Below are 26,847 nucleotides of genomic sequence, written 5' to 3' on the forward strand. Positions count from 1 at the left end.
AGGTACTACAGTCACTCTTAAATTCATCAACATTTTCTATTTAAATCTTATAAAAAAAGAGGCAGTAATTTTATTTTAATTTTATCTTATTAGTAACTTACTTTCTTTACATTGAAATTTGCGTTTCTGCCAAGTCTACATCACGGCTTGTGAATAAAGACGGCGGTGATTCAACAAATAAGCTTGAAGTGCGACAAGTTTTGCCTCAGCAGAATATTTATTGCTGGTAATATTTTACGATCATCTTCGACGGGATATATTAAAAAACTAACCACTTCCTCTCTATTAACAATCTCATTAAAAAAATGGCCGGCTATCCTTTCAACTAAAAAAATAATTCGATTTCGCTTTAATTAAAAATATTACGTTCATTTAAAAAAATGCTATTTATATGTTCATTAAAAATCCACCAAAAAGTTTTTTTTGTTTTCTCATCCCTTCGAAATCTTTCCTGGGCCATAAAATTATAGAAACAAACCCTTTCATATATTAAAAAATACTACAGGGTTTTCTAATAAGAGGTGTTATTTTGATATTCAATCGTAAAAGATTAATGGTTTCGTAGCTTGTGTGGCATGTAGTGCCATCTTGTTGAAAGTAAACGTTGTCCAGATCAATACCATCTAATTGCGGCCATAAAACATCATTAATCATTTCTCGATAGCGCAATCCATTCCTTGCTCCTTCCTCATTTTCAAAAAAGTAAGGTCCAATGACTCCGCCGGACCATAAACCGCACCAAACAGTCACACGTTGTGGATAAAGAGGCTTTTCAACAAAAACTCTTGGGTTTTCCGAGCCCCAGATCGACAATTTTGCTTGTTGACGAAGCCACTGAGGTAGAAATGGGCCTCATCATTCAAGATGATTTGCATTGGATTTACTCAAGTGAATCTTAATAATTTCAATGCGTTGTTGAAGCGTGTATTGTTCCATTTTTATTAATGGCGTAGTTTCTACTTGTCAAATGTTAAAAAATGACAGCTTTAAAAGTAACATCTACCGAAATAGCGGGCTATTCAAAATAACACCTTTTATTGGAAAACCCTGTATTATTTAATTAAATTTAAAAAACTGCTGAGCCACTTATCGACAATATATTTATGTTAGTTCTGTATGGGTACTTATAATGAAAAATCAAATAATTATAATTAAGTACCCATATAAACAAGGATATAAAGTATCATAAAATTATTCTAGACTCTCGTTTCGTCACGAGCAAATATATTAATTTATACTTATGATTGTGAGAATATTTCCGATTTTCAAGGCCGCAGTTTTGTGTTTATGTACAGGTATGCCTCATATAATTTATTTTTCATTATAAAGAACACTTATTTTGCTTTATGGAAAGTATAATAAAACCCTATAATATTTTGGGATTTTTTTTTTAATGTGAAATACCCCACTAAAGTCCCAACTGTTCCCAACCGTTTGAAGCCAATGAGCATATGGCTTTCCCAATTAGAATATGTTGTGAGGCTGAAGGTGGGGGAGTACTTAGCTATTCAGATCTGGTCACCAAGCACGGCTAAAGCCATTGCAAGCAACGTTTCAATTCTGAATGATGGTCTTACACCAGGGCTATACTGAGAATAAGTATACTATATTTTATTTAGATGAATTAGTTGTGATGTAACACAAATTCTTCAAATAAAATTTACTTGCGCACGTAGGGATATGAACCCGCCAGAGCTTTCCCCCTCGACCACAGAGATCCGTCGTATTAGAGAGAAAAACGTTTCTCTAAATATAAGTAGATATCCTGGGGAAAATACCTAACATATTTTTTATAAATTTTTGAAAGAATTAATTATCTGGTAAAACTTTTCAATTTGCAAAAATATAATTCAGCAAAATAACAAGTAAGTAATTAAGGAAATAGTGTCAGCTGGCGTACGGTGGGCAATTGGCATTATACCAGTGACACACTAAGGAGTAGTAAGCCGCGTGAGGATGGTGTTCCAAGGGTTAATAAATTAATGTTACTTTATTTGTTCCAGAAGCCGCCATGGCGGAACGTGAGGGAGGCGATATCTCCTATATGGACATGCTGGAAGAGACGGGGCTTTATTCCCCAGTGAAGGAATTTTATGAGAAGAGCGTTATCTGCGTCACGGGAGCCACTGGCTTTATGGGCAAGGTGCTCATCGAGAAGCTGCTGAGGTAATGCCCTTATCCCTAATTTCTTCATCTCTATCTGTGTTATTTACATAATTTGTTGACGCCGTTAATGTCATTTAGACGATATCATAACGATCCTACCGGCTGCGCCAATATTATTTTGAGGGCGTAGGCTTTAGAAATGACTTTTTAGATAGTAAAAGGTTTATTATAAGCACGACACTATCAACAATTGAAAATAGTCAACTAATTGCACAGGCCGTAGAGCAAAGAAGAACACAAGAAATGCGATGTGGATGTGTTTTGTGATCCAAAAGTCTGCAATTATTTTCACATGTAGAACTGTGTTTCATCAAAATTACGATTTTTTTTTATTTCGATCAAATGGGATAGCGGTATACGATTACTGGCAAGTATACGCGAGACAGAGCGCGTGCTAAATGGGCTAGAACCAAAAGGTAGTAAAGATAAGTCAGTGGCGAACATGAGTTTTCATTCTTATCTAAATGGAAGGCATTTCCGTGGTTTTCTTTACTGTAAACTATTTTAGCGACACTTATAATGTTTCATAGTCCATCGCCATTTTTTTATTATCTATGGCTATAATCCTTCACTTCTGCCATGCTCTTCTGTCTTCCTCCAGTTCCTTGTAATCCGTGTGTGAGATTTTTGCCTCAACACCATCCATCCACTTAAACTTAGACCTGCCAACACTCCTTCGTCCTGTAGGTTTATTATACTTAAATCCAGTTAAATCTTTAAAGTACCTACATATTCTGTCCATTGGAGCCGTTCCAATTACCGAATCTTACTATAGTCGCCTCTTCACAACTTATTCAAAGAATGTCTAAAAGAAAGAAAAACAGGTAACAAAAGTTGAAAGCTCAATATTAGCACCAATTGAAACCAACCTGGGTGTTGCTCAAGGATCGGTTTTCGGTCCAATTTTATTTCAATTATAATTACATAATTTTTGTTATAGTTTATGATTAGTAAATTAGTTCATATGTCTTCCGCTGCTTTCTAACAAGATTAACAGTAAGCCTTGCATAAAATGTAAGTAAATTAAATTAATTAAAAGATTTTTTGCATTATTTTCATTTATCAACACTTTCACGAAATAAAGTAAATAAATAACGAAACGAAAATAATAGTTAAAGTTGGTAAATATTTTTATTTTAAAAATAGTTGGTCTTCATGAGAAAAAATCATCAATATTAATGTTGGAATATTGCTTAGTAATGTGGTAACGACATTTCTAATTTTATGTGTGAAGAGTTGTTTTGTAAATTGTTTGAAAATTTGTTCAGACATTTAACACCTTATCTTTCTCAGCCTCAATCCCATAACGGCCTACACATTTTTTCACTAGTGAGGTCACGAGATTTTCGCAGAAAGGAGATAATTATTTTTCTATCGACTGGTGCAAGTTTTATGAGTGTTGTCATGCCGCAAGTCTTGGCATTATATCTAACCCAAGCAAGCCCCATACGCAACTTACGTCACAAATATTTCAAATTAAAGAAATTCGGTTAGCCCTGGAAACCCCAAAATAGATGAGGGTTTACAAATTACGTAAAAAAGGAAATTTTCCTCTGAAAGAAATACGCTGTGTCCGGAAACTCGTAGTACAAGCGGAAAAGAGATGAATCTACATCACAAAGAGAACACAAAAATAATAATTTTTCAATCTGAGTAATTTTTCAAAAAAAATTGTCCATAAAAATCTCCAACTTTGGACTTGGTTTACTCGAGAACGAGGGCTTAAATCAAAAAAAGTCATACTAATAAATCAACTTCAAATGTGATGTAGATTTACCACATTTCCACTTGCACTTTGAGTTTCCGGACACTGGCTCTCGGAAATCTTCTATGCTGACATTACTCTCTATGAATTTTGACCTGATGATGATTTAAAAGAATGTTAATAGTTTATTTATTCTTTTAACTAGGTCGCTTTGGACCTGTTCTAAAGAGAACAATAGGCAATACTAGTGACAATATGTTTTTAATTAGGTTTTAGTGTAGGTAGTAGGTACATATATGTGCATATTGTATAGTTGCCTTTAGACGGGCCGCACAACAACACACGTGAGCCGCTCTCAGCTAGCAAATAAACAATTAATCAAATAAAAGGGCAAAATAAAGTGTATGAAGTCATTTGTGACTATAATATTGTATTCGGGTCTTGCCATCAAAGTTCAAGTATTTATTAACTACTTGCTAGTTGGGAGCGGCTCAAGTGCGTTGTGCGGCCCACATTTAGGGAACTTATATAGAATATGAAAAAAAACAACAAAACCAAAAATATTTATAATTTATGTTTATAACAGTTAATAAATCAGGAGTACGAAACGTTGGCTAAAGAAGGAGGTAGTGCAACACGGCATAATACCCCAAAAACAAATCACTATAGGAGTAAAACATGTTTCCTTAAAACACAACATTTGGAAGAAATGTTCAATCATACCTATATTTAGGCGTCGATTTGTGGAAACCCGCACACCAGTCCCATCTACTCATAAATACCGAGAGATAGTGAGTCTAGGACATTCTCAATTGATGGTGGGGGGAGGGTTAGGAGATGGACAGAAGGAAGTGCGTAAGTTGTGAAGTTCATATGTGAATAAGCAAATATGTAAAAAAATCGACTCAACAACATGAAAATATTCACATCGCAATATCGTTATATTGAGTCCATGAAATATTTACCAAACTGTCTAAAAGTATTACAAGATGCCAAAAAATTGTACATTCGAAAAATTGTTCAATTAGAGAAATGAAAATCGTTTCTAGAAAAGAGTGTTGAAACTCCAACAAAGAAAGCTTTCTCAATTAGCACCAAGAAATGTGGCATCAAATTTCGACAAAGCCTAACTTAACAAAAGCTTGAAGTACACAAAAGATATATTCGGATACAAATAAACACAGGAAATATTCAAATACTTAAATTACATTTCAAATACTCACCGCGTACAAAATTAACATAAGACTTTCATTGAACTTGAAGTTGTGTTAGAGTTTTTTGCCCGCAGCTAAATTGACCTCCGCGGTCTTAATTTATGAATTTATTCCAAACTAACGATGCTTTGTCATTCTACTTTGCAAGTTTTTGACTTGCCACTGGTCGGCATTGGTTTTGTGGGAATTAATTAAGGGGTTTAATACGCTTTGCCACCTGGTTTACTTTCGCTGTCTTTAGTTGAGGTGCGTCCATATATGGAATATGGTGTATATGGAATGTGCGTAGATATATGGAATTCTACTGCAATATTTTGTTATTTTTTTTTGCTAGTCTACCTAATGAACCGTTTGGCATTTCATCTGTCTGTCAATTTGTTTGTACATTTTCGGTTTTGAAAATCTGCTCCATCTTCTTTATTATTCAAGTTATATAACTTTTTTGACTAGTCAACTATTCTTAGTTGACTGATGAATCGGTTTTCAAAAATCTGCTGCATTAACTCTATTACATGGACAAGCCTTACTTTAACTTTGACTAGATAGCTGACTGATTTACGTTTTTGATAATCTGCTGCATCCACTTATTTAAGCAAGCTTTACTTTGACTAGATGGTTAACTAGGTGGCTAACTTTGCCTAGATTTGCCTAGATTTGCCTTTGACCGATTTACGTTTTTGATCTGCTGCATCAACTCTATTATGCAAATAATCCTTACTTTACTTAGATGGCTAACTTTCAGTGTTGCCAACTCAACTACTTCAAAATATGCTAGAGTGATGGGAAAAATATGCCAGAAATATGCTAAATTTCTTTAAAAAATTCCAAAAAAAAGCCAACCTAAATTTAACTTAGTATTTATTGAGAAATAGAGTGATGGGAAAAATATGCCAGAAAAATGCTAAATTACTTTAAAAAATACCAAATAAAAGCTAACATAAATTTAACTTAGAAATAAAATCAGTGAAATATAATATCAATATCTTCATCTTCTTCTTCTTCATTAACAGCAGCTGATGTGGAAGGCTGAGAGACGGAGTCGTTACTTTCTTTGGTCACAATGCAGCATAGTACTTCGTCAGGAACAGTGTAAGAATAACAGCACTTTCCTGCTCACTTTAGGCCAAATCTCACATACAAAATGGCATTCAGGGTTCTCACAGCCAAACGATTTCGGAGTTTTGTTTTGACCAGACTCATTTGGCTAAATACACGTTCAATGTCCGCATTTGAATGAGGCAATGTTAAAATAGACATTGCAAACTGACATAAATCACCGAAGGGTTTATTATGAGCTGCATCTTTATATTGCATGACTTCATTCCAACACTCTACAGTGGAAGTCAAGGATTCCCATTTAATGTGAACTATTTTTCTCCATTGAGACACCAGTTTTTCAATCGATATCATTTTTGTTAGTTAAAAAATTGGTTTTTATTATTTTCATGTTTCAGTAAAAATAAGCCAAATAAATATGCTATATGCTAAAAGCATAATAGTTATGCTAAACATGGAGTAATTATGCAAAATTTAGCATATAATATGCTAACTTGGCAATACTGATAACTTTGACTGAGCTTTTCAATATTATGGTATCTAACTGCTAGAAGAAAGTTTGAAAAAGAATTGTCATTGAGTAATTGGCTTTCCTTTGAAAAAAAATTGTGCAATTCCTTGTTTGAAAAAAAAAGTTACATAAAATTTATGGTTTCTAATTAAGCAGGTAAGCATGAAATTTTGGTTTTAATGAGAAGAAATTATAAGCATACTTTTTTGGATGCTTGGTCTACTGTTCACAGAACTAGTAGTGTGAAGGAATTGAACTGGATGGCACCATCATACTTAGTTAACGTCTGCGCGATGGACAATCTTATCAGATGCAACTCACGCTCATGATCGACTGAGCAGGTATGATGCTTCAAATAGACTGCTTTAACCCTCTCAGAATTTTCGACGCTAAGGAGAAACATGTCATAAAGCTAGCTTTAAAAAAATAACGAGTTTAATAAATGTAAATTAATTTTTCGCTTTAAATTGCTCAAAGCATCATTTAAAATCATGTGCCCATGTGGTCAAAGAATACCCGCTGCATTCATTCCACGGCGGGATTTATGAGGTCTGACTGGCTCACTAACCGAGAAGTTGTCCTCTGAACCCCTCCACCATACGAAAGAAGAAGAAGAATATGTGCCCATGGGAATGTAAGAACCTTTAACACAATAAATATTCACGGAAAGTCATAAATTGTGAGAGAATAGGTACAACTTTTTTCCTTAATAGCTGTAAATCTTGGTTCAAGGTTACAATATTACGCGCATGTGCCTAGTTTGGTAATCGTAAGATCTTAATATTGTGTGTTTTGAATACTAATTTCCTAGTGTTTATATATGGAGTAAACATCGGCGTTTGAAATATGAGGAACATTGAGTAAATGATAATCCTCACTGCATATTGCCTACGCTAAGATACTGCTCAAATCGTTCTGGAAAAGATAGAAAAAGCAATGGTTTAACCTTTCATCGATAAATAGAGTTTTCCCATAGTCATGTTCTCAAAGAGCACTTCAAGCACGCCGGTAACCCAATAACTCCAGGCCATGGCGCGGTCAGTGGTCACCGGTGACTCAGTTTGTTGAATTAGTTCGCGGCCAGAATGATTCTCAATGATTCTCCTCTTCCTACTTTTCGCGCAGGAACTATATTTTATACTGATTTAGCAGAATTATGTTTTTGTAAATTGTAACGCCTTACCAGATAATGTCTGGTTTCCCCACAATAGCTAGTCATATTCAGTAAAATGATTTTTAAATGCATCCATATCGATACGCTGGATTTTAAGAGGTTAAGAAGGGGACTCACAGGTGGTTTCGATATATAGAGCGAATGGACAGAGAAAGAGGTGCCAGGGTAACCAAATGAAATTCAAGTGCATTAGAGAGATGATCAGGGAACACCCCAATCAAAAAATATTTTCTTCCATCGAACATTAGCTTAAGGTTACGTTAAAAGCATTCAAAAAGAAGAACATCACTGAAGATGGTTTGAAAGGGAAATATGTAAATACGAATGATAGAGGGAACGTTTTTGCAATATTATGCTAATTAATGTGTGTGTCTTGTTTCAGATCATGTCCCGGAATACCAAAACTGTACATCTTGGTCAGAGCAAAGAAGGGAAAAGACATTGGAGAAAGGTTCAAGGAACAGTTTGCAGACCCGGTAAGAACCTGCTTTTTGGTTTTTGATCAGAGCTTTATGACGTTCTTGAAGATTATTACTTCAAGAACGATACAATACACCTTTAAAAAGTGATAAAACAAGAACTCATTTAAATAGGTTAGGTTTTTAGTTTGTTTTTTTTTTCACTTTAAATAACTTTATATGACGTTTTAAAGATGTGTTGAATTATCATTGTGGTAAGTTATCTTGGAATTATTTTTTTTTATTAAAGGCCTACCGTATCTATATTTGTATTCTGTTTACAGTGACTTGAAAAAAATTTAATGCTGAAATAGATTTACTTAGAAAAGCTATTGAAGAAAGATTATCATCTTTTGACCGGTCGGTGGCCGAGTTGACATCGCGCTGGCGTAGTGTGTTCAATTCCTCGGCTGGCTAAGTCCTCCATCACAACACAAGCAACATTTTCCGCTTTCTGTGGTGGTAGTAGGAGATTTTCAAATATTTTCAGGTTATTCGTAACCCGGGAATGTTTGTCTTTCTTTTTAAAAAAGAAAAAAAATCTTTTCTCCGTTCCTTAGAATAGTTGTTTCACAGAATTTGAACGATTTTTCAAATTTAAGTTCTACAAAGGTTTTATTCAAGTTCTGTAAATATTCTGTTTTCAGTTCAAACAAATGGCCAAAAATTTTTTTTTAAGTTATTATTTTTTTTAACATAATTGAATTTCATAATGTTTTCCGCACTGGGATTTGATGAGCTGGGGAAGACATTTAACATATTCAGTACATTTTATTTTAATTTTAATATAATCTGATCTAATGTAATCTATTTATCTATATCACTTCAATCACTCCGTGTTTGGTTGCAATGTTCTGTAAATGTTGTGTCTCACATTTGTTTGTTTTTTGTAGGAGAGTGGTAATTTGTTGTAAAGTTAAAACTTAAATGCGTTAGTAAATGAAATTTCCTTGTCCAAGAGTTATCTTCGTTTTTGCTTATTGGATTTATTTTTGTTTGAAAGGTCTAGTGATTTTGTTAGATATGTTCGTTAGTAGTTATTAGCCTTAGTTGTAAGTCACTAAATATAAGTTTTATATGTAAGTCACTAGATATTATGAATCCTTTTTTTTATTTTTTTATTTTTATAGTGAATACCTCACAAGAGTCCCAACTGCTCCTGTCTGGAGCCAGTGAGACTATGGCATCCCCAATTGGGGGATGTTGTGAGGCTGAAGGTAAGTGGGGAAGGGAAAGAGGAAGGTGGGGAAGTACCTGGCTATTCAGATCTAGTCACTAAACACGGCTAAAGCCATTTGGAGCAACGTTTCAATTCTGAATGGTGGTCTTACACCAGGGCGATACTGGTAGTATCTTCCACTCTGGAACGTGCCGCAAATATACTATATATTATTTTAATTAATTAATTGTGAAATAACACAAATTAATCAAATAAAATTTATTTGCGCACGCCGGGTTCGAACCCGCGACCTTCGGAATGGCAGTCCAATGCGTTACCACTGGACTATGCCGGCCGTCTGTCCTGGTCGTAAGCCAGCTGCATTTATTATTCAACAAATATATTTATACAGCGCCCTCGTTGTGATTTTTGACGAAAACGGCGCTATTTAAATCAGCCAATATTATTTTTATTATATAATAACCTCACATATGGTTTGCAAACCATATATTACATTAGAACGCCGTGGGTAAGTGGCGGTCAACCTCCAAAGGACCCGTCGCCATGCACCGCAGAACTTCCTATCCTTCCTTTCCTTAAAAATACCCTTCACACAGCATCCCAAAAGATCGTATACAATTACTTTTCTCAGGGCCTTGTGTGTGGAACAAATTAAAAAAGGAGAGACAGTCACAAGCGGACAGTAACTTAATTAGTTAAACGACTTAGTTGCCATTTATTAATGTCCTTGCAGGTGACTGCGTGTGACAGGCATTTATTCGAACTAATCAGAAAATCTAATAAAAAAGTCATGATTGTTGTTTTAAATCTAACTGGAAAAAAAATTACAATAATATAAAACAAAATACCAACTAATATACATACTTGTTAACAGCGGAACAGTTGAAAAGATATATCAAAGATACATAACTAATTCTGCTAATTCTGGTAATTCTGGTCGCTGGCTCAAAATTGTTGCGGTGACCTAGATATTCTAAATTAAAATATAAGTGCTGATAATTTTACAAGCATAAGATCGAGAATGGATGGGTACCTAGGGTTGGCAGATGTCCGGTTTTGACCGGATAGTACGGTTTTCTGAACGGCTGTCCGGTCTAGAAAATTTTGGAAAACCGGACAATAGAATGTCCGTTTTTTTACCTCACTCACGAGATAATTTACAGAGCAAAAGCCGTGAGCGATTCTGGCGGGTGGTAGCAAGACTTGCTCAACTCTGTTGAAGATGGTACAATATGTGTGCAGTGTTCCCGTCTCCAATGCCTTCGTAGAAAGAGTTTTTAGTGTAATGGAATGGATAATGTATGGACTGACGAAAGAAATCAACTAGGTGTGAATACCTTAAAAAGTGAATACCCGAATTACGTGTTTTCTTTAATTTAAATGTCAATTGCACTGAATTTAAAGTTACAGTTTCAGACAATAAACGATTATTTAAAGGAGTAGCATCTAGTGCCAAACATTTTATTTTTTCACATATACGGCATAACGTTGCCATCAACGAAGGTAAGAATAAAGAAAGTACAAAAACTCAAACAAATGTATTAAGTAACAAGCATAAAATGTAAAAGTTCAACAACTCAAAGAAAGGTATAAAGTAACAAGTATAAAATGTAAAAGTACAACAACTCAAATAAAAGTAAAAGTATAAAATGTAAAAGTACAACAGCTGAAAGAAAAGTATAAAATGTAATAGTACAACAACTCGAAGAAAAGTATAAAATGTAAATTTACAACAATTCAAAGAAAAGTATAACATGTAAAAGTACAACAACTCAAATAAAAGTAAAAGTTTAAAATGTAAAAGTACAACAACTCAAATAAAAGTAAAAGTATAAAATGTAAAAGTACAACAACTGAAAGAAAAGTATAAAATGTAATAGTACAACAACTCGAAGAAAAGTATAAAATGTAAATTTACAACAATTCAAAGAAAAGTATAACATGTAAAAGTACAACAACTCAAATAAAAGTAAAAGTTTAAAATGTAAAAGTACAACAACTGAAAGAAAAGTATAAAATGTAATAGTAAAGAAAAGTATAAAATGTAAAAGTACAACAACTCAAAGAAATGTATAAAGTAACAAGTATAAAATGTTAAAATAATAAAATATCTAAAAGTATAAAATGTACAAAAATATTATTTTTTTAAAAAGGTTTTTAAAAGCGAGTACTGCTAAGTATGCGCAATGGAGAAGAAAATAATTAAAACGAGAATAAAATCCTCGATAAATTTAACTATTAATTGAAAAAGTTCAATATCAAGTTTCCAGTTGTGAAATATGTTAAAAAGTGAATTTTTGCTTACCAATAGTAATAATAAATACAAGTTTTAATCTTAACCAAGTGTTTCATTGTGGTCACCCTCAGAAATTTTCGGTAATTTTCTGTTTGTTTTGGTCAAAATCAAAGGGGTTTATGATTATCAAAGGACCCTTTGATTTTCGACAAATCGTACAAAAAAAAATCAAAGGGGGGACCCTTTGATAAAAAATGTTCGTTTTTTTATCTGGACCATCTGGCAACCCAATAGGTAACTGATATAATGTTTATTAAATTAGCAACACGAGTTAATCAATTATTTTTTATTGCGTTCTAATCTGCATGACTAATCTTTTCATCAACCTCCATGGTAGTATTTCCTTTGATATCGTGCAGTTAGATTTATTGGCAGCATGGTGAATCAAGTAAACTTGTTTAATTACCCCGACCGGTTATGATGAGAGCATGGGCGGATACTTTGTTTTTATTTGGTATGTTTTTTGCTTAAACGTCAATAACCTCTTTATTGTTAAATTTAGGTTACAAACAACTTGTACAGGATATACAAGCTCGTAGATACATGTTTTTATCAATATCGTATTAACATAGGGCTTTATCGATCGTCTGTGCTAGACATACAGATAACTGATGTAAACAATGTGATGTACCTACAATATAAAAACCTGAATTAAATAAAGCACTAAGTGCCAAGGTTTAAAGCAAATTTATAGAAATGATATATATTATGCCATCGCCAATACCCTATATAAAGACCTAAGTACCACAAAACTATTTGTGGCTTAATTATTTTAAGAAAATTTAAATAATTATCAGTATTATTTTTATCTTTTTTCATAAATTGTGCTTTTTAGTATGGTGAGGCACTTAGATATTTCATGTATAATGAGAAGTGGCACTTAGTGCCTTCTATAAATTTGGTACAAAATATATCTTTAAAATGACAGTTTATTCAAAGAATTTATTATTTATATCTCTGTAAGGCCTATTTTTATGTAAGAAAATAATGACAATGTGTATTCTATATATCTCATTATTGAATTTATGGCACTTAGTGCTTTATTTAATTTGGGTAAATATTGATGTATTTATTAAGAATCTAGGTTTGAAATATAACATACTGATGTTTTTTTAATTTTATTTTTGTAGCTTTACGAAAGGCTTCGTAGAGAGCAGCCTGACTTCATGACCAAACTCCACTTCGTCAACGGCGATGTGGGCAAACTGCAGCTGGGATTATCTGATGAGGACTACAATATGATCGCAAAAGAGGTAAGTTATAATCATGGACCGAATAGTAGCCGTGTGGACAAATGCATCGGGTTCCCATCCAGACGACAAGTGTTCAACTATCTGCCGGCTAAGTCCTCCCTTAATTTAAATATGTTCAGTTTATTTTACTTGAAATTGCTTTTGTATTATGGAAATCTACAGAAAATTGTTAAATTGTGAAATCTAACAATTTTGTCGATATGACCAACATGCAAAAGCAATTCCAAGCACACGGAGAAAAAAATCTTACTAAAAAAGTGACAGAATGTTTCCTGATAAAATATTAGTCATTCAGAATATATCGAGAACACTTGTTCTTTTCCTAGATATCATAACAGAATGCTACATTAAAGTATGTCAGCAATCAATAGCACAAAACATTCGCTCTTCACTGATACTTTTTTAGGAACTCTTTCAATTCATTCGTTATGGGTCTGCAGTTCCATTTTAAACAGAAAAACCAATAATTTGACCAGATATTTAATAAATCAACAGTAAGTTTTCTCTGTGCATGTCTCAAACGTGGATACTCTACTAGATTTTATTTTTTTTTATTTGAAGTTTTTGCGACATAGTGCAAATATTAAACATTTATAATTATCTACGTGTGTGTAACATTGTAATAGAAAATGTTGACATTTGTTTTACGAAGTGTTACTTTTCTATACCAATCCTTAAAAAAAACATCAATATCCGCTATACAACATTTGTTTTTTTAAATATTACTAGCGCAGATGCAGACCATAGATAAATACAGTTTTAGAGAGGCGCTATTGTTTACTAAGATCTGTATGCTAACTAAAATGTTCCTCTATTTAGCAAGCTATAAGAAGTGTGATTCGGAAGTTTCCGGGCGTTTGCCGTTAGAGCGTTGCTAGTGTTGAGGGACAATTGGAGGTCAATAAGTAGAACCGATTTTGTCACTTTGTATCTCATCTAAATAATACATTCGTGGCGCAGACCCGTGAAATTAAGGGTAACAAATCTAAAAAGTTATTTTTTTAAATTGCCACTTGACTGCCGAGAATCGAACTCCTGATTGATACTTGGTTCTGCTTGGAAAGGAACTATGCTGACCAATGCATGACTAACTATTGTGTATAAAATAATAAAAATTATTAATTTTTGGATGTAGGAATGGAATGTTGCGAAAATCAAAATCAATTTTTTTTGGTTAAGGCGATGCCATACGTAGTAATGCAAAATCATGTGTTTTTGGTTTGAAAATTTGGTCGCCTAGAAATGTTTCAGATGCTTAAATTAAATACTGCGAGGAGAATACATCTTGGCCTTTGAAATAATCAAGTATTTTTTAGATAAGTCTTTTTATAAGGCCAGAAAAAAATAATGTATAAGGCCTATGAAAACTGCTTTAAAGTTTAAAATCTCCTACTTACAAACCCATTTTCGGTTATATTTTTACTGTATAATGTGGCAAATTAAGTTATTTATAAAATGATCGAAAAAAAATTAAATATTTATGCCTGAACATCCACAAAATAAAATAAAAGGCACTTTTTGGCCATGTTTTTTTCTTGCATAAATCAAAACAGGCGGATGGTATTAAGCGGGAATTTAAACCTTATCGCCATCTACGTAAGGGTTGTTATTGATAGCAGCTCAATTTGAAATATTACACGACGTAGTGCATCGCCTTAATTTAACATAAACATACACATAGATGTTTTCCGCACGATTATAGTTGTAGCGATCGATACAATTTAAAGATAATACGCGTAGGCATATTGCCTTTTAAAAACAAAAATTTAATAACAGCTCGATACTCAATTTTTCCATTTTCACAAAAACACACACATGGACTCACTCAAACGACTGTCATCTAAAAACTGCGCGTCCAAAATTGCCGAAACTTTGGTGAGTAACTGTCGAAAGATGCACAACTATATTCATTAGCTTTTATTGACGAGTACCGCCATCTTTGCGTTGAGGTCGGAAACTTTTCAGACCACCCTCGTAGTAGGTACAGGTCGTAAATTAGGGTTGACTCAAACAACACAAACTAAGGTTTGTGCATATTGATGCAAACATGTAGTGTTCACCATGTGCTGGTGTAACGTTACTGAGAAACATCCCTTTGTCCCGCTTACGTCTACCCGTTGTTTATGGCAAACATGGGACGAAATACATACATATTTTGATAGAATTGAATATATCAAAAGTGTTTTTTTTTTGTTTTAATTGCCCCTATTTTTTCCATTAAAATCTATTTTTAAATTTCAATTTTTTTCTGAAGTCGAATAACAACTTTACAAAAAATTTATTAGCTCTATTTTAAAGTTGACCAGCGTTGTTTAAACAAAGTCAACAGGTTAAATTTGAATTCCTAACGTCCTAATACTTGGAACAGCAATGACGCAATTAAAACAACAAAAAAAAAACTTTGTTTTTTCAATAATTCGTGATGACGTAGATTATTACACAAGTGGATGATTTTGAATGTCAAAAGTCATTCATATTTGACTGTGAATTTCAAATATCTGCACAAACAATCAAAATGATAAATGATTTATGGAATTCTGTTGGCTTTTAACGGTCAAGCTGAATAAACGAAAAATAGTTAAATACTATTTTTGGATTCAGATTACGTCATATAACAACCTTTATTACTACCCGGTTTCGCCAAGCTTTCAATACTCGCTTTCCGATTTTTGTCTTTCCAAACAATTACAAAATATATCGTGAAATATACGAAATAAATAATTATTATAGGGACTGGCGTGTTTAATGGACTCAAAGCTCTATAACTAGCAATTAAAATTAAGATTGTAGTTATTATATTCTCTACTCAAATTTAACTGAAAAAATACATCCACACTACAAGGACGAAAACTTTAAATCTACTGAACAACCATAAATTAAATACATCTTATGACCAGAAAAAACATAGTTTACATTCTACAAAACTATATACTCCCTCCCTAAACACTAGTTATTCTCAATTAGAGAGATGTTAATTAAATTAACAGCCTAGAAATTGTTATTTTTTTGCATTTTATTTCCTTTTAATTAATCTAATCATTGATAATTACTTATAATAACTTCTAATAATGTTAATTAAAAAATAAATAATAATATCCTTCCAAATTAAATTTAAAAACTAATGGAGATAAAAAAAGTCATAAAACGACATCAAAATATGGCTAACTAAACATAAAGATGAGGAAATCATTAAAATTATGAATTAACATCAACACACCTTGCAGTCAAAAAATATAAATATTCTTTCTTTTTCATTTTGTGAAAATCAACAAACATGAATTTTATGTATTTTATATTTTGTGGAAATCAACAAACAAACATGAAGATTAGGAAAACATGATGTAACACTCATACAACAACGTACAGTCCACGTCGGAAAAGGAATATATAGTAAGGAGAACTGTAAATAAACTAATTTACTTTGTGTAAATTCCAGACTCACTGCGAGGTGAGATATACAAACTGATTGTTCATCAACACAGAAAACTTGTTCAGTAACAACCAGTTAAAGATCATTTACAATAAAAGATATAAATTTGTTTTAGACCACTTTAATTTTAATTGTACTCTACCGGTTATAAAAGTTTTAATATTCTCCTGACAAAGGACGGGTGCTTCCAAAACCGGTAGAGTACAATTAAAATTAAAGTGGTCTAAAACAAATTTATATCTTTTATTGTAAATTATGACGAGCCACAAAGTAAATGCTTATTACAAATATGTAAAAATCATTTTCCTACTTCCGATTGGGATATCGTAATACGTCGTCTAGAATCTAGAAAACACATTGCTTCGGAGAATATTGGAGCAATTAGTTCCATAAAAGTACGTGCAATAATTGGATAATACTAAGTAGGTAGCTTGTTAAACGTTGACCTTTACCTTGCTTACAACCTGTTCTTAAACCGGTGCCTTCTACTGTGCCTACATTTATTGATATATTTATTAACACATTTGTCACTGAAAGAGAAAACTTCTCTGTCAACTATGGAGGTTAAAAGAAAAGTGGCTGTCCTTAACTTTTAAAGTTTTATTTTTACTGAGCATACATTTGTTACAGAAATATTTTGAGTTTATGACCTTAAGACGAGGAAAAATCTATTTTAACGACCTTGCATACTAACGATTAAAAATGACTAAAAGTATTGCAAATCAGATAAAGGCGAATCAGATATGAATGATGATGGGGTGAATGTTACCGAAATCAGCGTGGATGAAATAAAAAGATCGATTGAATGTATGAAGAATGGTAAGGCTGTCAGTTTCGACAATATTGCTACTGAATATTTTAAAGGAGCTATAGCCGTATACTTTTCACATGGTTCTGCAAACTTTTTAACCAGTGTTTAAAGGAGAGTTACACGCCTTTAGATTGGAGAAGGGCTGCGGTCATCTCGTTATACAAAAGTCACGTATGCAATGTAGGAATCATTGGGCTATTAGCCTGTTTAGCTTAGTTGGTAAGTTGTATGGTAGTTTTTACTGAAAGGAAAAGAAACAAAAGATAAAATATGAGATGTGCAAGGTGCATTGATGAGTGGAAGGGGGTGTACGGACCAGATCTTCTCATTGCGTTTGTTCACTGAGAAGTATCTGAAACTTTTCTGTGCCTTTGTATATTTACAAAAATCGTACGACCGAGTCGACAGGAAAAACCTATGGAAGGTATTGTCCAAGTATGGAGAGAATACGAATCTCACAGAGGCAATTACGTCTCTGTGTGAGGGGAGCGTTGCATTTATTAGGGTGAAGGGTGGTTTTACGGGGTGGTTTTATATCATAAAAGGTGTGCAAAAGCAAGGCTGCGTAATGTCACCGTGGTTATTCAATCCATACATGAATGATTGTAAAAATTGAAAGAGTAATTTGATTAATCTGAAAGTACGTTGCCTGTTTTATGCTGATAATGCGGTGCTAATTGCTAATAGTTTCTATACAGCTTCTCGTGGCTAGTATGAACGATGTATGTGTAAAGAATGAGTTAATTATTAATGTAGCGAAGTCTTAAGTCATGGTGTTTGTAAGAGAGAGAGTACGAAAACAGTGTGCAATATAGTTTTAATGAGGAATACTTGTAGCAGGAGGATGAGTTTGTGTATTTAGGAAATATGTTTACGAGAGATGGCAAGGCTGACAGAGATAATGAAAGAAGGGTAAATGCAGGTAACTCTAAAGTTGGCGCTAAAAAAAACTGTCCATAGACGCGAAGCTAGCAGTCCACAACGAAGTGCTGGGCTGATACCTACCCTAATGTATGACAGTGAGGCATGGAACTGGCAGAGGAAGGATGAAAGTAGACTGAATACTGTAGAAATGAGATCCCTGAGGCGTATGTGTAAAAAAAAATCTTGCAAGTAAAAATGCATCCCGCTGACGGGAATTGAACCAGCAGCCCATAGTATTTTTCGTTCAACAATTATGGCTTATTATATTTTTCATTACCAAACACCCATGTTTGTACCATGCATAAAAAAAACCTTGCCTCTTAAACATTACTTTATCTTTAAAAATAATATTTAAAATTTCTAAGAAACAATTTAAAATGTTACAAAACAAAAGTTTTGAAAATGGCTCAACTTACGTTTATTCGTGTAAACAGTGAAATAAAATGACTAAAAACGATAAAACGTGTTTTATTAGATACATGTTTCATAAACATTATTGTCACCTCACTTTTGTCGTTTCAAATAAAAATCGTTAGTAAAAAATCACGATTTCATAATTTTTTCCTGCTTAACCTATATAATTACAGTAATAATCATTTCTCATTTGAAAAAATATCTTTATTGAACCATTAAAATTTGCCACCACCTTGAACCTCAACCGGAACGTAACAAACCAATTTACACACATGAGATGCCAAATATTCGAGTTTCAACAGGACTTCGCCCAGTCAATAATAAGTATCTACCTACCTGAATATTAATATTTTCTTCAAAAATGTTTTTCTTTATTTTTCAATCATAAAGAAAAATATGTTTAATAGAACTTTATTTGAAATGGAATGTAGACTACTAGGTGATATGTAAACGTTTTCTGTATTTTTGTACACCCACGGAGTAAAATGATTAGTGCTGATTTATTGAAAATCTCTTTCATTATTACTCATCTTGTTAAAAACGGGACTGTAAGCCGCTTCCTCATAAAGTTTTAGTAAATTCGTAATAATATCGTAACAAGTGCGTCTGTCTTAAAAATATATCATGACGAAATGTAAAATTGTTAGAATTTTTATGAACACGTATTCGGACATCTTGACAAAACATTGGTATTTTTCTTAAAGTTAAGCAGGATACCTATCAATTCCCTTTGTTATAAGGAATTCGAATAATTTTCAGAGATACTTGAAAAAATTGTAATATTTTTCTTCGTGCCGCAAGCATAGCAAAATTAACTCTTTTTCATAGATCACCAAAATTATTAAAAACTCTAGTTAAAAAAATCGATATATATATATACCTACATAAATGTAACACCAACAAAAAATAGGCCTTGGCTGAAAAACATATAATATTTATTCTTTCAGGTTAACATATTCTTCCACGGCGCTGCCACTGTGCGGTTCGACGAACGTTTGCAGCAAGCCGTGCTGGTTAACGTGCGTGGAACGCGGGAGGCCCTCATGCTCGCCAAGAAGTGCGTCAATCTTTCCGCATTTGTGCATGTGTCCACTGCCTACTCCAACTGCATCAGCAAGGACATCGATGAGAAGTAAGAGAGTTTAATTTCCTGGTAATATTTTATTCTTCCACTGCCACGCCGTTCGGTTTGAAAAGCGTTTGCAGTAAGCTGTGAGATTCGACAAGCGCTTGCAGAATGCTATCCGGTTTGTCTATATATGTATTTGTACAGTATGATTTGTGTGGTTCGACGAGCACTTGCAGTAAGCCTTGCGGTTCAACAATCACTTGCAGTAAGTTTGGTGATTCGACGAGCGCTTTCAGCAAGTTGTATGGTTCGACAAGTGCTGGCAGTGAGTTATGTAACTCGACAAGCGCTTGCTGCAATTCGTGCTTGACTGTGCGTGGTACAGTCAAGTGGCAGGTACGTCATCGTAACGAATATATCAATGAAGATATCGAAGAGTTGCGTATGATGGGGATCAAAATGTCCATGAGCTAGTCAAGTGGACCTCTTCACTTCAGCCGCAGAACTACATAAGTACTCGAGAGTCTGCACCGTACTTTACCTCTATTTTTATGTGAATACCGCACAAGAGTCCCAACTGTTCAGAACCAGTGTGATATTGTGATGTGATGTGATATTGCACCCCAATTGTGTTAATAATAATAATTGGATGACTTGTATAGCGCCGTTTTTGTGCAAAATCACCTCAAGAGCGCTGTACAAACTTATAACACATTTCTACAGTGATCTATGTTATTACTTAACTATTTATGGAGATAATATACAGTACATTACTTACCTGCTAGGTCACTTGAGATTAACACTTAATTAACATTATCTAATTGTTTATTAGCGAAATTTAGATACAGGATTTAGGAAATAATTTAAAAATTGAATATAACTGGACTTTCTCTTAGGAATGGTACATTTAATTTAAGGGTACGACAACTTAAAAATGTAAGTTTTTATTTTAGACCTGAATTCTGTTGGACTTTTTATGGATCTTACTTAGTTCCGGAGGGAGTTTATTCCAAGCCTTCGGCCCAGATACTCCGAAAGCGTGATCACAAAACTTAGTATTTGGCTTGCGCATAGGTTCATTCTACCTTCAGCTGATGATGTTGTTGATCTAAGAGTTGACTGCCTCAGACCAGTGTTTTCCGGGACGCATAGTTCAAAGATGTAGGGTGGGGCCATTTCATTGATGGATTTAAACACCATCCATGTTATGTTTTAAGGTTGAAGGGAGAAGAGAAGGTAATCACATTAGGAGGAAGACTGTGAAGCATCCGAACATTCTGATCTGGTTAAAAATACACTTTAATTCCAGGGGTAAAATGCTAATCACCTTACGTACAGTACTTTCATAATAACTTACTTGTTTTTTGTAAAATTATGTTTTAGTAAATTGTACTGTCTTACCGGATAATCGTAATCCTATGTACTTTTCCTAGGATAACTAATGATATTCAGACAAAAGTTTTTTTTTCTCTCTAATGTTATAAAAAATATAATCATTAATATTATGTTATAATCAGTATGTCCTTGCCGACGCGACGCAATATCACCAAACCATGGACTTTAGACATATCAATAAGTACATGCATAATGTCAATATTTTAAAATTATCGGTTTTGCAATAAGGATAATCCGCATCAAAATAAGTTTTGAATTACGAAATTAATGTTATCAGTCTGTTTTAAAAATATAAAAGCAGAATGTGATAATTGGCTTAGCCACGCTTTGACACGTAGCAAGGTTGAGGAATGTCACTCACTAAATAGGATTGTCTGTAAATAGAGAGTCAATAAGTTTCAACTAGGTGCTAAATCGTGTGTAGGCAGATACCGCACCCTTAGTCGTTTATCCTCACAAAATACCCGAATAGGGGTGCCATTGTTCCAATAAATCCGAACAGTATTTACTTTAAACGTGGTATTAACTTTAAAAACTGTAGAACTGGCATAGATCCGTGAAATATCATGAGATATTATGATTGTAAGATTTGTAGGCTAAATACATGCATAAAATATTTGCCTTTGGATTTCAAATACAAATGTATTACCAATTTTCTTCATAAAGCGTCCCTTTCTTCAGAGCTCCCTGAGGCGTATGTGTGGTAAAGCTATGTATGATCGTGTGAGAAATGTGGAGATCCGAAAAGAGTGTAAGGCTGATGTAAGCGTAACGAATAAGATCAAGAATGGGACGCTTAGATAGTTTGGGCATGAAATGAGTGTAAGGATAACACACGATGTAAATGTGAATGGTAGCTAAAGTCAGGGACGCCCGAGGAAGACATGGCATGACCAAGTGAATCAGATACTTGAATCGGGCCATGTCCAGAGTAAGAATAATAGAATGTATGTATGAGAAGATGTATGAATGTGAATGAGGCAAGGAGTGTGTGCCAAGACCGAGTTTTTGGCGGTCCATCCTCTCTGCCGACCCCTGCGTGGAAACGGCGTGATGGTTAGTTAGTTAGTATATAAATACATATTTTTATTGCCAAGAGATGTCAGAAATTTAGCTTTCGAATGAACATTGCTAGTAAACATGAGAAATTATCTGTCAAAAGTGAATGCAAAATAAAAACACTTATCATTTAAAGAATTATTAAAAAAATAAATATAACAGGTTACTGATTATTACTTTATCGTTAGTCTTAATTCAAACAATCAGTTCAAATTTTGAACAAATTATAAATTTCAATGCAAATTTGTGTTTATTGAATGTGAATAATTTTATGCGGGAATATTTTACTTCACGCACATCACAGACAACCGAAATTATTATGTTTGATAAGAATTAAGTAATCTGAATGAAGAGTACAGGGGAAAAACGTTTATGTACTGTACAGGTGAATATTGTGACAGTCACAGAACTAAAAGCATTTGAAAATATGCGGCCAGGTTAGAAACAATTTATGTTCTCGGCACAAGAGCCCCAACTGCCCTCAACCCTCCGGAGCTTATGGCATCCTTAATTGGGGTATGTTATAAGGTTGATGGTAGTAAGGAGGGGAAGGAGATGGGAAAGAGGAAGGAGGGAAAGTAGCCGGCTATTCAGATCTGATTACCAAACACGGCCAAAGCCATTTCACGCAACGTCTCAATTCTGAATCGTGGTCCTACAATGATAGTATATTTTGCTCTGTGGAATATTAAATAAAATTTACTTACACACGCCGGGATTCGAACCCGCGACCTGCTAGTTGAGAAACTTACTGCTCGACCACGGAGGTCGTTAAACACGGCAAGAATGGAGAATGTTTTTTTAAACATGGCAAGAATGGGGAATGTTTTTTAAACATGGTAAGAATGGGGAATGTTTTTTTTACATGGCAAGAATGGGGAATGTTATTTTTAACATGGCAAGAATGGACAAAGTTTTTACACACGGTCAGAATGGGGAATGTTTTTTTCAACATGGCAAGAATGGGGAATGTTATTTTTAACATGGCAAGAATGGGGAATGTTTTTTTTACATGGTAAGAATGGGGAATTTTTTTTTGATATTGCAAGAATGGGGAATGTTATTTTTAACATGGCAAGAATGGGGAATGTTTTTTAACATGGCAAGAATGGGGAATGTTTTTTAACATGGCGAAAATGGGGAATGTTTTTTAAACATGACAAGAATGGGGAATGTTTTTTTAACGTGACAAGAATAGGGAATGTTTTTTTTTACATTTTAAATAATTACATAACGCGAACTCAATGCGAACCAACATTTCTGCAAAATTTAGCTTACCATTCTACATAATGTTATGAAATCCAAGAATGTATACCTTTCATGTTCTTATCATGTTTTTCATATAATAGTTCTTTACATTTTATGTAAATCTTCCTCGGTTTTAGTACTTATGCAGGTTCTTATTTTTTTTATATACAGCAATTAGTATATAGAAAGTTAAATTGATAAATAAAGTTCAATGCGCAATTAAACATATTTCAATATTTTATTATCACATTTAATTTTAATTTAATTTATTCAAAGACATTTTTAGAAGAGTAAGTTATTTTTACTGTTTTTTATCCAAAAAAAAATACGATAGTGAAGATATGTTTATTTTAACGAGTAAATTATCGATAACGATTTAAAATGTGTCATTTTTGATTTGCCGCAAAAGCGAAATGTTTATTTTTATTCGTCATAATGACGTTGTAGCCAGTTGGAACCGTTTCAGAGTGTGCTGTTTTTCAAATCAATAATTATGAATGAAAGTATTTAAAAAACTTACTTTTAGTACAATAATCAGAATCAGAAAAATACTTCAAATCTAGTTTGTGAAAATGGCCCCTTATGTTTTTGTGATACATCCTGTTTCTCCCCTGTACCCTTCGAATGTTTATATTTAGAATTCAAGTCACATTCCCCATGAAGTCATTGCCTGGGCAATATGCCTAAATTTTGGAAAGAAATATAACTCAAAATACTTAAATTTCAATATTGTTTTCTTACGTTTTTCTAGGTTCTATGACCCTCCAATTGAAGCAGAGAAACTGATTACCCTGGTGAACACTCTGGATGAAGAAATGTGCCACAAAATTACTCCCACGTGAGTACATCTGATTTTTTTACTGGGATGACAGAATATAATCAAAGGTGTGTAACTAACACAGTGTGTTATCTCGGATTATAGGTAATAACGGAAAGGCATTGGAAAACCTTGTACGCTCTTTCACATTTACATACGTTTGGTTAATTAGCAGGGGTGTTCCGATTCTGTCGCTCCTGAATACACTGAGCCTCAGATTCCTCCTTTTTTCCTTCACAGAACTCCTTTTTCTAAAAAGAACCTCCACTCAGCTTCCCCAAAGAATATAGGTCCTGGGGAAAATTGTTTGTCGAAGGACGAAAATATTAAGTTAATGTAAAAAACCAATATCATTATACTTGTTGGCGTAAAAATGCATCTACACTAACATATGTTTCTGTATTCCTTCACTTGCACTCCCTTACCCAATTACCTGTTCCTGTCCTGACAGTTTGGATTAGCAAACTGAATGAAAAATGCAATAATTTATTGAAACTTTGTCACTCTATTAAGACAAGCTATCCGGTGTGCACGTTAAGCGACCCTCATATTGTATTTAATATCGTCTCTACTGAGAGAAACAGTAAAGTTTAGGCCAATTTTAACTAAATTTTAACCAGCTTCCCAAGTAGTTGTTTCAATCTGAAAGGTTAAGAAAACATTTGATAGTCAACTACAAAAAAATTTATTCGCATGCAACGTGCAACTACAATACATAATTGTTGTTTATATTGCAAGTTGTCCCTGTCACACAAAACGTCAGATGCACGTAAAAATATTAAATAGAGACTTGTGATTGTTTGTGCAATGACTCTTGTTTTATTATTGATTAATCTTTTTTGTTTATAATTTTCATAGATGTTTTTTTCGGTTTTTACTGCGTGCAAGCAATGCATTTGTGTAAGTTGCTCTGTTGCCATCAATTTCAACTGCGATTAATTTTTTTTTTTAATGATAAACTAATGTTTATATGGCAAGGTTTTTATACATAGCACAAAGGATAATAAATTATTATCATCATCATCATCACTTTTGGCTCTACAACCCCTGGTGGGTATTGGCCTCCTCAAGAGTCTTCCTCCACTCATCTCGGTCCCGCGCCAGCTCTCTCCAGTTTCGAAGCTCCAAGGCAGACAAATCTTTGAGGACGTTGTCGCTCCATCTTAACCTTGGCCTTCCCAGGCTCCTTCTCCCTATCGGTCTTGAGCTCAGCAGGGACTTTGGTTCTTGATGCTCGGTCATTCTCTCCACACGACCTAGCCACTGAAGTCTTCCCAGTTTTATGAACTTTGTGACGTTTAGCTCCTTAAACAGAGTATAGAGCTCATTGTTATAACATCTGCGCCAAAATCCATTTTCTAGAACCGGTCCGAAGATGCGCCTCAAAATTTTCCTTTCAAAAACGTCCAGTGCTCGCTCATTCTTCTTAGTTAGAACCCACATCTCGGCTGCGTACGTAAGCACTGGTCTAATTAGTGTTTTGTACACTAATACCTTAGTGGTTCTGGAAAGCAGTCTGGATTTTATTTGTTTTTGTAGGCGGAAATAGCTATAAATAAATTATTATAAGCAATAAAAAATTATAATATTTGACAAGTCAAAATATTTCACCAACAAATGAAGATATAATATGTCTCGACGCCATCGAGTAGAAAATTTAACACTAACAAAGCCTTTCCTACAAAAATAAGGTTCCATGATAACTCAAGACAACGACAATTCAACACACTTTTAAAAAGTGATATAAAGTCATTGAAAACGATGAAAAAAAAACCCAGTTAATGAAGTTTTTGTTTCATCACTTTCCATGACTTTACATAACTTTTTAAAGATGTGATGAATAAAATTATCATTGTGATGATTTATCCGGTCACCAAAAATAATTTTGTTTACAGGTGGAAGAAATATAATAAGCATTAATTGTTGATTGACGTACTAGAACATATTGATTTATTTTACGGGCTGGAAATAAACCGACGTGGCTCAGTGATCCAGAGGGTCTGACCGGACATCAGAAGGCGCGGGTTCAATTATCGTCGGCGGCATTTATTTTTACTCGGGAGATATTTTCAATTTGTATTGATATTGCTGGCGACTAATTATTGCTTATAATAATTAATTAACCACTGCGATGCCTAAAATATGATTTCAACGATATTATCGTTAAAATGAATGTATTTAAAAATATCGTTTTTAAATATGTTATTAAGTGTGATTATTTACTTGTGGATTTCCTATTTCCGATTTTCCTTATTGGCGAAAGTTATTTTGTAAAATCCCATTTATACAAACTGGTATTTTTTTAAGGTTATGTTGTCAAAACAATGTTGTCGTTGGCTTAGCGAGGATATTAACACAAGCCAACGGCAAATATATGCAGAAAGAATATTAAATTTTCGTAAATACATAAATACGAACATGAAATTGACAAAATGATTCTCGTTTCATGACGTCTGAAAAAAATCAATATTTACCGCTAAAGCTAACGAGTCACTGGGTTAAAACTCTAAGAAATCGTGATAAGTAAGGTGTTTTCACTTCTGCGAATCCTGTTTTAGCATGATAATATTGATGTAATGTTTCATCAAGTGCGCCCTACTGTCGAATTTGGCAGCCATCTCTGGTCCGGAGCCCCTAAATACCTGAAAAAAACCCTTGACTCTGTGC

The 26,847-nt window shown here is 33.7% G+C and overlaps 1 protein-coding gene across 1 annotated transcript in view; it reads left to right on the forward strand.

Moving 5' to 3' along the window:
• The window catches only part of LOC149410643 (fatty acyl-CoA reductase wat-like), a 75,680-nt gene that overhangs the window by 36,308 nt on the left and 12,525 nt on the right, over nt 1-26,847 (forward strand). The window contains exons 2-6 of the mRNA XM_089648055.1: nt 2,004-2,166; nt 8,209-8,302; nt 12,891-13,013; nt 19,540-19,724; nt 24,115-24,201. Coding sequence (XP_089504181.1) covers nt 2,012-2,166; nt 8,209-8,302; nt 12,891-13,013; nt 19,540-19,724; nt 24,115-24,201 — 644 coding nt within the window. The 5' untranslated portion in view covers nt 2,004-2,011. The remainder of the gene's footprint in view (nt 1-2,003; nt 2,167-8,208; nt 8,303-12,890; nt 13,014-19,539; nt 19,725-24,114; nt 24,202-26,847) is intronic.

Source organism: Hesperophylax consimilis, chromosome 27, assembly GCF_061612785.1.
Source record: "Hesperophylax consimilis isolate HC1 chromosome 27, BYU_Hcon_1.0, whole genome shotgun sequence".
Classification (NCBI taxonomy): Eukaryota; Metazoa; Arthropoda; class Insecta; order Trichoptera; family Limnephilidae; genus Hesperophylax; species Hesperophylax consimilis.